At 32.1% G+C, this 13233-nt stretch overlaps 2 protein-coding genes across 2 annotated transcripts in view; one reads left to right on the top strand and one right to left on the bottom strand.

Moving 5' to 3' along the window:
* The window catches only part of LOC144856384 (caveolin-3-like), a 156942-nt gene that overhangs the window by 118438 nt on the left and 25271 nt on the right, over nucleotides 1–13233 (top strand). The window lies entirely within an intron of this gene.
* Nucleotides 1–13233, bottom strand: part of LOC144856351 (uncharacterized) — a 49933-nt gene that overhangs the window by 26939 nt on the left and 9761 nt on the right. The window contains exon 2 of the mRNA XM_078714339.1: nucleotides 7776–7936. Within this exon, the coding sequence (XP_078570465.1) occupies nucleotides 7776–7936 (161 nt within the window). The remainder of the gene's footprint in view (nucleotides 1–7775; nucleotides 7937–13233) is intronic.

Genomic DNA, 13233 nt, shown 5'->3' with positions numbered 1-13233 from the left:
GACGTCACAAATCCAATAGGAAAATGTTTACATGAATTCATATCTACAAATCAACAGCTTCCATATTAAGTTTTATGGCTATCACTTTAAATTTGGAGAGAGTTATGAGAGATGGATGTATATTATAATGATAAAATAAGTGATCCAAGTTATTCCAATTTTTAGACATGATGACTTCATAAAAAATAAAATATTTTTAAATCAGACGACAGAAAATTGATCATAATATATACCGTAGTTGAGCTGAACCCTGTCTATATTTGTGCCATATCAACGTGCATGTAACGTTAAAAATTATGCACATAAAAAAATTAGGCTATGTCATTATGACCTGAAGAATATAATATGTTGTTGGTTTATTTTGTGTCCCATAGTATCAGTATACTATATACTCTATACATTATTACATACAGTGTAGCATAATTAAAATATTAGAGTAGACTCGACTTCAATTCTAATTTTTAACATGATGACCCATCAAAAGGAAGATAGCAATTTCGGAAGACAATCATCTGATCACCAACATATTAACATGTTGAAGAAGTTTGAATACGTAAAATATAGATGCTCTTTTAAATGTGATGAACTATGACGCAAAAGATGAAAATACGACTTTTTCATTCAACTGGCCATATGATGACGTCGCAACACGTACGTACACTAAATTAAGTAATTATTGCTAGGTAAATAGGGTTTATGTTTATGATGACAGGTAGTGTCAGGTTCGGCGACGGTGATATTCCGTCGGCTTCAAGTACAATGTAAATAGATAAATGATGAAAGTACAAGTAGGTTAAATTCTCATGAGCCGTATGGCCCTTTTATTCATATAAGGTAAAACTTACCAATTATAATTACAAGATACGACACAATTAAGTAGAAATAATGGGATGGATGGTCCAAGTATATTCAACGAAGAGTGCCTGAGGCCTACTAGGTCCCTGGATAAGTTGTTTACCACAATTAGGCGTGTAGTTGAATTACACGCACAGTAAAATAGCCAATCAGAACTTAGTCTTATTTGGCCTGCTACATTATAGCAATAGGTAGGAAATAAATGATTTGGGCTATACCAAATTCCGTTACAGTATATACAGATGTATACATATTACATACAGTGTAGAATAGGTGAAATTAAGGGACCCGCCATTTATTCCTATTTTTAACATGGCGATGGTATCAAAATGAAACACTAAGATAGTAATTTCGGAAGTACATTATCTCAGCAACAACATGTTAACGTATAGAAGAAATTTGAATACGTAAAATATAGATGCGCGCTCTTTTAAATGTGATGAACTATGGCGCAAAAGATGAAAATACGACTTTTTTTATTCAACTGGCCATATAATGACGTCACAACGTCGGATTGGAAAAATGTTCACATGAATTCGTATCTACAATCCAATAGCTTCCAGAAAACGTTTAATCATGATTATAGCTTTTTATTCTGACGAGCTATAACAGATTGAAAGTTACTTTAAAGAAGAAAATAAGTGACCCACGTTATTTAAATTTTGTCAACATGATGACGTCATAAAATTAAAATATTTTTAACTCATGCGAAAGATAGTTCATTTACCTACAAAATATCAAAATCGGGGTGAAAATGGAAAACGGATAAGTGAAGATGCGCTCAATTAAATGTGATACGCTATGACGAAAGATACAAAAATCATATATTTTATATTCGCGTGGCCACACGATGACGTCACAATGTCCGGTTAGCCATATTAATGCATGATCCAATATCTACAACTCATCAACTTCCAGAATACGTAATAAAAGTAACTTTTACCGTTTAGTTTAGAAACTACGACTGTTTAAAAAAAGGTATAATTTTGACAAATTTTGACAAATTTTTGAACTTTTTCATCAAAAATGCACGTAAGTTATTAAATTCAACGTGCCCGTATGACGTAATTTTAAGTCAAAAATGTTTAAAAGTTGGTAAAATCACTAGAAAAGGCTGAAAAAATAGAAATCACGCAAAAAAAATTGTTTTCAACGCTACGTGCGCACCGCGCGCGTAAAAATATGCGCACGCATGGAAATTTTTTACATGCTTAAAATGACATGAAACGCGTAGAAAGTTGATTAGAAATTGATTTTTCGCATTTTGAAATTTTAAACGCGCGTGCGTGCGTAACTTTGTGTGAAACATGCCATTTTTTTCTCACAGTCAGTTAGCGCAATATATAAATTAAACTTTTACTAAGTTTCAATTTAAAATGTTATATAGCTTTTGATTTATGTTAAATACGCGAAATTCGTTAAAACGCGCGTAAGTCATGTTGCGCAACTCTGACGTCATTCAAAAATAAAAAAGCACAACTTCACGTGAATGCACACATGTTGACAAAGTTATAAAATGTTAACTTTACACGTTTTTGAGATACGCTCTGCACAAAAATGACAGAAAGAAAGAATAATACAGAAAAAAAAAAAAAAAAAAGATGAAACAGGACAGTTCCAAGGAGTTATCCGTAAAGTGACGAGTTAGTTATCCGCACGACAAACGCCACGCGCACGTCATACGTTGGAATTTTGCACACGGAAAAAGATTATGGCATTATGAGCTGAACTGAAGAATATCATATGCTGTTAGTGCCGAATTCTGTCAATTTTGTGTCATATAGTATATACAGTGCAAACGGTATAATCTGTATACATGTTACATACAGTGTAGAATAGGTGAAATTACGGGACCCCCCGTTTATTCTTATTTTTAACATGGCGACGGTATCAAAATGAAACACTAAGATAGCAATTTCGGAAGTACATTATCTCAGCAACAACATGTTAACGTGTAGAAGAAATTTGAATACGTAAAATGTAGATGCGCGCTCTTTTAAATGTGATGAACTATGACGCAAAAGATGAAAATACGACTTTTTTTATTCAACTGGCCATATAATGACGTCACAACATCGGATTGGAAAAATGTTCACATGAATTCGTATCTACAATCCAATAGCTTCCAGAAAACGTTTTAATCATGATTATAGCTTTTTATTCTGACGAGCTATAACAGATTGAAAGTTACTTTAAAGAAGAAAATAAGTGACCCACGTTATTTAAATTTTTTCAACATGATGACGTCATAGAATTAAAATATTTTTAACTCATACGAAAGATAGTTCTTTTACCTACAAAATATCAAAATCGGGGTGAAATTGGAAAACGGATAAGTGAAGATGCGCTCAATTAAATGTGATACGCTAAGACGAAAGATACAAAAATCCTATATTTTATATTCGCGTGGCCACACGATGACGTCACAATGTCCGGTTAGCCATATTAATGCATGATCCAATATCTACAACTCATCAACTTCCAGAATACGTAATAAAAATAACTTTTACCGTTTATTTTAGAAACTACGACTGTTTAAAAAAAGGTATAATTTTGACAAATTTTGACAAATTTTTGAACTTTTTCATCAAAAACGCACGTAAGTTATCCAATTCAACGTGCCCGTATGACGTAATTTTAAGTAAAAAATGTTTAAAAGTTGGTAAAATTACTAGAAAAGGCTAAAAAAACATAAATCACGCGAAAAAAATTGTTTTCAACGCTACGTGCGCACCGCGCGCGTAAAAATATGCGCGCGCGTGGGAATTTTTTACATGCTTAAAATGACATGAAACGCGTAGAAAGTTGATTAGAAATTGATTTTTCGCATTTTGAAATTTTAAACGCGCGTGCGCGCGTAACTTTGTGTGAAACATGCCATTTTTTTTCACAGTCAGTTAGCGCAAGATATAAATTAAACTTTTACTAAGTTTTAAATTCAAATGTTATATGGTTTTCGATTTATGTTAAATACGCGAAATTCGTTAAAACGCGCGTAAGTCATGTTGCGCAACTCTGACGTCATTCAAAAATAAAAAAGCACAACTTCACGTGAATGCCCACATGTTAACAAAGTTATGAAATGTTAACTTTACAAGTTTTAGAGATACGCTCTGCACAAAAATGACAGAAAGAAAGAATAATACAGAAAAAAAAAAAAAAAAAAGATGAAACAGGACAGTTCCAAGGAGTTATCCGCTGAATGCGGATAACTAAAAAAAAAGATGATGATGATGATGTTGATGATTTCGTACAATCACAAGAGGTTTTCCTGCAACTTCGTTGCGGAAAACCAACTAGACATGAAACTCGTCACTTTGACGAGTTTGGTTATCCGCTGCGCAAGTGGTGAAACATGGACGTTTAACGACGTACCTTTTAACATTAAGGGGATAGGTTGAGGCCAAAAGGAAGCGTTCACGTTGGCATTATGACCTACAGGCCGGACAAGCAACTGACAAACAAAACCAGAAAATGTAATAGAAATCACATATCTCCTAACAACGATGAACGGCTCTGATATGAGAAAAATATTGTTTGCCTCTCTCTATCCTGTAAAAATAACGTCTTATTTGGCCTGCTACATTATAGAAATAGGTAGGAAATAAACGATTTGGGCTATTCCATTACAGTCGGTATAAACAGTAAAATCTGTTTACATATTACATACAGTGTAGATTAGGTGAAATTACGGGAGCCGCCATTTATTCCAAATTTTAACATGGCGGCGGCATCAAAATGAAATACAAAGATAGCAATTTCGGAAGGATATTATCTCAGCAACAACATATTAACGTGCAGAAGAAATTTGAATACGTGAAATATTGATGCGCGCTCTTTTAAATGTAATGAACTATTACGCAAAAAATAAAAATACGACTTTTTTTAGTTAAGTGGCCATATGATGACGTCACATCATCAGATTGGCAAAATTTTCACATGATTTCGTATCTACAATCCAATAGCTTCCAGAAAACGTTTTAATCGTGATTATCACATTTTATTCTTACGAGCTATAACAGATTAAAATTTACTGTACAGATGAAATTAATGCCACACGTAATTTAAATTTTTAGGCATGATGACGTCAAAAAAATTAAAATATTTTTAACTCATGCGAAAGATAGTTGATTGACCTAGACAATATCAAAATCGGGGTGAAAATGGAAAACGGATAAGTGGAGATGCGCTCTATTAAATGTGATGAGCTATGACGAAAGATACAAAAATCCTAAATTTTATATTCGCGTGGCCATACGATGACGTCACAATGTCCGGTTAGCCATATTGGTACATGATCCTATATCTACAACTCATCAACTTCCAGAATATGTCATCCACAAAAAGTTGACCGTGCAGTTTAGAAACTACGACTGTTTAAAAAAAGGCATAATTTTGACGAATTTCTGAACTTTTTCATCAAAAACGCGCGCAAATTGACCAATTCGATGTGCTCGTATGACGTAACCTTAAGCCCAAATTGTTTAAAAGTTGGTAAAATTACTAGTAGAGGCTGGAAAAACATAAATCACGCGGAAAATATATGTTTTCAATGCTACGTGCGCACCGCACACGTAAAAATTTGCGCACGCGTGGGAATTTTTGACATGCTTAAAATGACATGAAACGCGTAGAAAGTTGATTAGAAAATAATTTTGCGCATTTTGAAATTTTAAATGCGCGTGCGCGCGTAACTTTGTGTAAAACACGCAATTTTTGTTCAACAGAAAGTTAGCGCATGATATAAATTAAATTTGTGCAAAGTTTCAATTTAAAATGTTATTTGGTTTTTGACCTATGTTAAATACGAGAAAATCGTTAAATCGCGCGTACGTCACGTTGCGCAATTGTAAACATCATGAAAAGCTTCGCTTGACGACGTTACATAAATGTCAAAATGTTAACATAGTTCACAAAATGTTATGTTTGCAAGTTTCAGATTAAAGCGTTACACAAAAATCATACAGAAAGAAAGAAGAGAAACTAGACATGTAACTCGTCACTTTGACGAGTTAGTTATCCGCACGACAAACGCCACGTGCACGTCATACGTTAGACTTTTGCACACAGAAAAAGATTATGGCATTATGACCTGATCTGAAGAATATGATATGTTGTTAGTGCTGAATTCTGTCAATTTTGTGTCATATAGTATATACAGTATAAACTGTATAATCTGTATACATATTACATACAGTGTAGAATAGGTGAAATTACGGGACCCCCGGTTATTCCTATTTTTAACATGGTGACGGTATCAAAATGAAAAACTAAAACAGCAATTTCGGAAGGACATTATCTCAGCAACCACATATTACCGTGTAGAAGAAATTTGAATACGTAAAATATAGATGCGCGCCCTTTTAAATGTGATGAACTATTACGCAAAATATGAAAATACGATTTTTTTTATTCAACTGGCCATATGATGACGTCACAACATCCGATTGGCAAAATGTTCACATGAATTCGTATCTACAATCCAATAGCTTCCAGAAAACGTTTTAATCATGATTATCACGTTTTATTCTGACGAGCTATAACAGATTGAAATTTACTGTAAAGATGAAAATAAGTGACCCACATTATTTACATTTTTAGACATGATGACGTCATAAAAATTAAAATATTTTTAACTCATGCGAAAGATAGTTGATTGACCTAGATAATATACAAATTTAGGTAAAAATGGAAAACAGATAATTGGAGATGCGGTCTATTAAATGTCATGCGCTATGATGAAAGATACAAAAATCCTATATTTTATATTCGCGTGGCCATACGGTGACGTCACAATGTCCGGTTAGCCATATTAACGCATGATCCAAAATCTAAAACTCATCAACTTCCAGAATATGCAAAAAAAATAACTTTCACCGTTTAGTTTAGGAACTACGACTGTTTAAAAAAGGGCATAATTTTGACAAATTTTGACGATTTTTTGAACTTTTTAATAAAAAATGCACGTAAATTATCCAATTCGACGTGCCCGTATGACGTAATTTTATATCGAAATTGTTCAAAAGCTGGTAAAATTACTAGAAAAGGCTGGAAAAACAAAAATCACGAGAAAAAAATTGTTTTCAACGCTACGTGCGCACCGCGCGCGTAAAAAAATGCGCGCGCGTGGGAATTTTTTACATGCTCAAAATGACATGAAACACGTAGAAAGTTGATTAGAAATTGATTTTTCGCATTTTGAAATTTCAAACGCGCGTGCACGCGTAACTTTGTGTGAAACATGTCATTTTTTTCCCACAGTCAGTTAGCGCAAGATATAACTTAAACTTTTTCTAAGTTTCAAATTAAAATGTTATATGGTTTTCGATCTATGTTAAATACGCGAAATTCATAAAAACGCGCGTAAGTCACGTTGCGCAACTCTGACGTCATTCACAATAGCAGGTGCACAACTTCACGTGAATGCCCACATGTTGACAAAGTTATAAAATGTTATGTTTACACGTTTTTGAGTTACGTGTGACACAAAAATGACAGAAAGAAAGAAGAATACAGAAAAAAAAAAAAAAAGATGATGAAACAGGACAGTTACAAGGAGTTATCCGCTGAATGCGGATAACTAATAAAAAGATGATGTTGATGTTGATGATTTCGTACAATCACAAGAGGTTATCAGCAACTTCGTTGCGGATAACCAATAAAGATTTCATACAATAACAATAGGTGATCATTTTATTCTAAATGATCACCTAATTATTTTCGAACTGTGAACAACAAAACAAAAATGGAAAACACCAGAAACGCACTACATAAACCAGTACCCCTGTAACTATTGGTTGGTAATTAGTTAATTGCTAAATTATTATTAAATATATTTAAAAGATTTGGAATAACAGTAGAAATCTATGGAATAGATAGTATAATGATGATATATATGTATTTTTTATTTAGTTCGCTACCTCCATGTTCTCAGCTGTAAGGGTGACTTTAAAACCTGTTCCCGCGTTCAATCCAGTAGTGTTCACCAAGAAGTCTGTCTTTACTTCATCTCCAATTCCGTAGTAGGTTGTCGAATCTTCTACGGTTGCGCTCGCTTCCATTTCTACGGCTTCGGCAGGAGCTGAAACAATAATAAACAATTATCATAAGACAAGAGTAATTATAATTATCTATCTAAACTCATACGTTGTGTTGTGAAGTATATAGAATGTCTCGTCTTCTTCCGTAAAGTTGGTTACTGTCAGTTTTGTTTACTTTTACTTATATTTAATTCAATATACGATTTTTTTAAATACAAACTAATATTTCAATTGGAAAATAATTAGGTGATCATTTAGAATAAAATGATCACCTATTGTTATTGTACAAAATCTTTATTAGGTGATCATTTAGAATAAAATGATCACCTATTGTTATTGTATAAAATCTTTATTAGGTGATCATTTAGAATTCTAAATGATCACCTATTGTTATTGTATAAAATCTTTATTATTTTTTTTCTTTTTATTGTTTCTGTACACTATTTTGTGTAACAATTATCTCAAAAAGTTTAATGTCAATGATTACCAAAATTTCAGAATATCTTTCAAATAATATAACTTAATCCTAATAAGCTTTCCAGCGTGATCACTCATCCGTGACGACATTTATACGCCATTTTGCGAAATCACATTATCAATCATATCTCCATAATTCATTATCACATATTAATGAAATTCACTACACGTAAACTTCAGATCAAGGGTAAAAATATTAGCAAATAAAAACGCACGCGCACGTAGGGTCATGCGCGTGAAATCGCGCGTTACAAATTTAAAACGCTCAAAATTAAGTTTTGATCAATTTAGAGCATGAATTAGGCCATTTGCATGTTTCAAAAAATTACTGCGCAGAAATGCGTTTTTGCGCGCGCGATACTTAAAAAGCGTAAAAAATATGATTTTTTTTTACAAATCTCATTCTACTCACCATCCTTAGTACATTCACCAAATTTGAGTCAGTTCCGACTTAAAATAACGCTATACGAGCACGTTAAAAATGACAAAATGCGCACATTAATTTTACAAAAGTTCTGAAAATGGTGAAAAATAGGTCTTTTTTAAAATGAAAATAATTCTTCAGAATGCAAGATGACCCCCGATTTTTTTAACTTATTCTGGAAGCCATTGAGTTGTAGATATGAATTCATGTACACATTTTACGTACAAAATGTTTTGACGTCATCAAATGGCCACTTGAATTTAAAAATTAGGATTTGTTATCTTTTTGTGTAGATTATCACATTCAACAGAGCGCATCTTGGTTATGTGTGCTCGAATTTCGCACAAATTTCAGTATGTGCTTGCTTAATTAATTATCTTTATCATGAGTTGACACTATTTTTATTTTAATGACGTCATCACGCGTAAAAACTTGAATAACGTAGGCCGTGTAATTTCACCTTCGCAGTAAATTTGAATATCTTACAGCTCTTCAGAATTGAAGGTTACCTTGATGATTATAATTTATTATGAAAGCTGATGAAATGTAGATATTAATTCATATAAAAATTAAGCCTATCGGATGTTGTGACGTTAACATATGGCCAGTTGAAGTGAAAAAGTAGTTTTTTCATATTTTTTGTCAAAGTTACACACAATTCAAAGAGCGCGCACAGCGCTTCTACGTGCCAAATTTTTTTCAAAATCTTATATTTTTTTGCTCAATTAATTATCTTTCGAAATTGTCATCTTAAAGTTTAGTTTGATAACGTCATCATGCCAAAAAAATTAGAACATGTGTGTCCCGTAAATTCACCTATGCTACACTGTATATAGATATACAGTATATACTGTACATATTGTATATGGCATATAGGCACAACTCAGCACTATAAGCATATAATAGGATGGCATACATCAACTTTTTCCGATCGTATGTTAACGTACGTGCATGTTTAAAAAAAAATAATTTCAGTAAAATGATAAAAATGATCACCTATAATTCGTCAAAGTGACGAATTAAATTCTAGTTATTATTTTTTTTTTTTTCTTTTTATTGTTTCTGTACACTATTTTGTGTAACAATTATCTCAAAAAGTTTAATGTCAATGATTACAAAAATTTCAGAATATCTTTCAAATAATATAACTTAATCCTAATAAGCTTTCCAGTGTGATCACTCATCCGTGACGACATTTATACGCCATTTTGCGAAATCACATTATCAATCATATCTCCATAATTCATTATCACATAATAATGAAATTCACTACACGTAAACTTCAGATCAAGGGTAAAAATATTAGCAAATAAAAACGCACGCGCACGTAGGTTCATGCGCGTGATATCGCGCGTTAAAAATTTAAAACGCTCAAAATTAAGTTTTGATCAATTTAGAGCATGAATTAGGCCATTTGCGTGTTTCAAAAAATTACTGCGCAAAAATGCGTTTTTGCGCGCGCGATACTTAAAAAGCGTAAAAAACATGAATTTTTTTTACAAATCTCATTCTACTCACCATCCTTAGTACATTCACCAAATTTGAGTCAGTTCCGACTTAAAATAACGCTATACGAGCACGTTAAAAATGACAAAATGCGCACATTAATTTTACAAAAGTTCTGAAAATTGTGAAAAATAGGTCTTTTTTAAAATGAAAATAATTCTTCAGAATGCAAGATGACCCCCGATTTTTTTAACTTATTCTGGAAGCCATTGAGTTGTAGATATGAATTCATGTACACATTTTACGTACAAAATGTTTTGACGTCATCAAATGGCCACTTGAATTTAAAAATTAGGATTTGTTATCTTTTTGTGTAGATTATCACATTCAACAGAGCGCATCTTGGTTATGTGTGCTCGAATTTCGCACAACTTTCAGTATGTGCTTGCTTAATTAATTATCTTTATCATGAGTTGACACTATCTTCATTTTAATGACGTCATCACGCGTAAAAACTTGAATAACGTAGGCCGTGTAATTTCACCTTCGCAGTAAATTTGAATATCTTACAGCTCTTCAGAATTGAAGGTTACCTTGATGATTATAATTTATTATGAAAGCTGATGAAATGTAGATATTAATTCATATAAAAATTAAGCCTATCGGATGTTGTGACGTTAACATATGGCCAGTTGAAGTGAAAAAGTAGTTTTTTCATATTTTTCGTCAAAGTTATACACAATTCAAAGAGCGCGCACAGCGCTTCTACGTGCCAAATTTTTTTCCAAATCTTATATTTTTTTGCTCAATTAATTATCTTTCGAAATTGTCATCTTAAAGTTTAGTTTGATAACGTCATCATGCCAAAAAATTAGAACATGTGTGTCCCGTAATTTCACCTATGCTACACTGTATATAGATATACAGTATATACTGTACATATTGTATATGGCATATAGGCACAACTCAGCACTATAAGCATATAATAGGATGGCATACATCAACATTTTCCGATCGTATGTTAACGTACGTGCATGTTTTAAAAAAATTAATTTCAGTAAAATGATAAAAATGATCACCTATAATTCGTCAAAGTGACGAATTAAATTCTAGTTATTGTTATTATTAGGTGATCATTTAGAATAAAATGATCACCTATTGTTATTGTATGAAATCTTTATTAGGTGATCATTTAGAATAAAATGATCACCTATTGTTATTGTATGAAATCTTTATTAGGTGATCATTTAGAATAAAATGATCACCTATTGTTATTGTACAAAATCTTTATTATTGTTATTATTATTATTCTTTCTGTACACTTTTGTTTAGCAATTATCTCAAAAAGTTGAATAACAATGATCACAAAAATTTCACAATGTCTTTCAAATACTTTAACTTAGCCATAATAAGCTTTTCAGCGTGATCACTCAACCGTGACGTCATTAATACGCGATTTTGTGAAATCACACTATCAATCATATCTCCATAACTCTTTATCACATATCAATAAAATTCACTATACGTAAACTTCAGGTGAAGGATAAAAATATTAACAAATAAAAACTTACATTTTTCAAGGTCATGCACGTGAAATTGCGCGTTAAAAATTTAAAAAGCTCCAAATTAAGTTTTGATCAATTTAGAGCATGAGTTAGGCCATTTGCGTGTTTCAAAAAATTACTGCGCAAAAATGCGTTTTTGCGTGCGCAATTCTTAAAGTGCGTAAAAAATATGAATTTTTTTTACAAATCGTATTCTACTCACCATCCTTAGTACATTCACCAAATTTGAGTCTGTTCCGACTTAAAATAACGCTATACGAGCAGGTTAAAAATGACAAAATGCGCACATTAATTGTAGAAAAGTGCTAAAAATAGTAAAAAATAAGGCCTTTTTAAAATTAATATAACTCTTCAGAATGCACGATGACCCCCAATTTTTTTAACTTATTCTGGAAGCCAATGAGTTGTAGATATAAATGTATATACACATTAGACGTACAAAATGGTATGACGTCATCATTTGGCCACATGAATTTTTAAAATAGGGTTTTTTCCCCTTTTGTAATGGACCACCATATTCAACAGAGCGCAACTCGCTTATCTGTGATCGATTTTCTTTAAATTTTTAATATATTCTACCTCAACCAATTATGTTACTCATGAGTTGCCAATATTTTCATTTTGATGACGTCATCATGTCTTAAAATTTGATTAACTGTGGTTACATAATTTCACCTACAACGTATATTTGGATACCTTACAGCTCTTCTGAATTAAAGTTGACCTTGATGTTTATAACTTATTATGAGAGCTGGTTAAATGTAGATATGAATTAATATAAAAATTAGGCCTATCGGATCTTGTGACGTTATCATATGGCCAGTTTAAATTAAAAAGCAATTTTTTCATCTCTTTCGTCAAAGTTATACAAATTTTAAAGAGCGCGCACCGCGCTTCTACGTGCCAAATTTTCTTCCAATTGTTATATTTCATTGCTCAATTCTTTATCTTTCGATATTGTTATCCACAAGTTTATTTTGATAATGTCATCAGTGCCAAAAAATTAGAACATGATGTGTGTTCGTAGTTTCACTAATGCTACACTGTATATAGATATACAGTATATACTGTACATAATGTATATATATGGCATATAATAGGCACAACTCAGTACTATAGCGTATAATAGGATGGCATACATCAACATTTTCCGATTGTATGTTAACATACGTGCATGTTTAAAAAATATTAATGTCAATAAAATGATAAAAATGATCACCTATAATTCGTCAAAGTGACGAATTAAATTCTAGTGTGAAATTGTTTTTATATATAAAAAAAATTTTTCTTCACAATTTCTTTCTGTACAGATTTTGTTTAACAAATATCTCAAAAAGTTGAATAGCAATGATAACAAAAATTTCACAATGTCTTTGAAATACTCTAACTTAGTTCTAATAAGCTTTTGAGCGTGATCACTCATCCG

The sequence above is a fragment of the Antedon bifida genome, chromosome 11 (assembly GCF_963402885.1).
Source record: "Antedon bifida chromosome 11, ecAntBifi1.1, whole genome shotgun sequence".
NCBI classification, from domain to species: Eukaryota; Metazoa; Echinodermata; class Crinoidea; order Comatulida; family Antedonidae; genus Antedon; species Antedon bifida.
The sequence above is the reverse complement of the archived record's forward strand: the minus strand, read 5'-3'. Positions and strand labels throughout refer to the sequence as shown.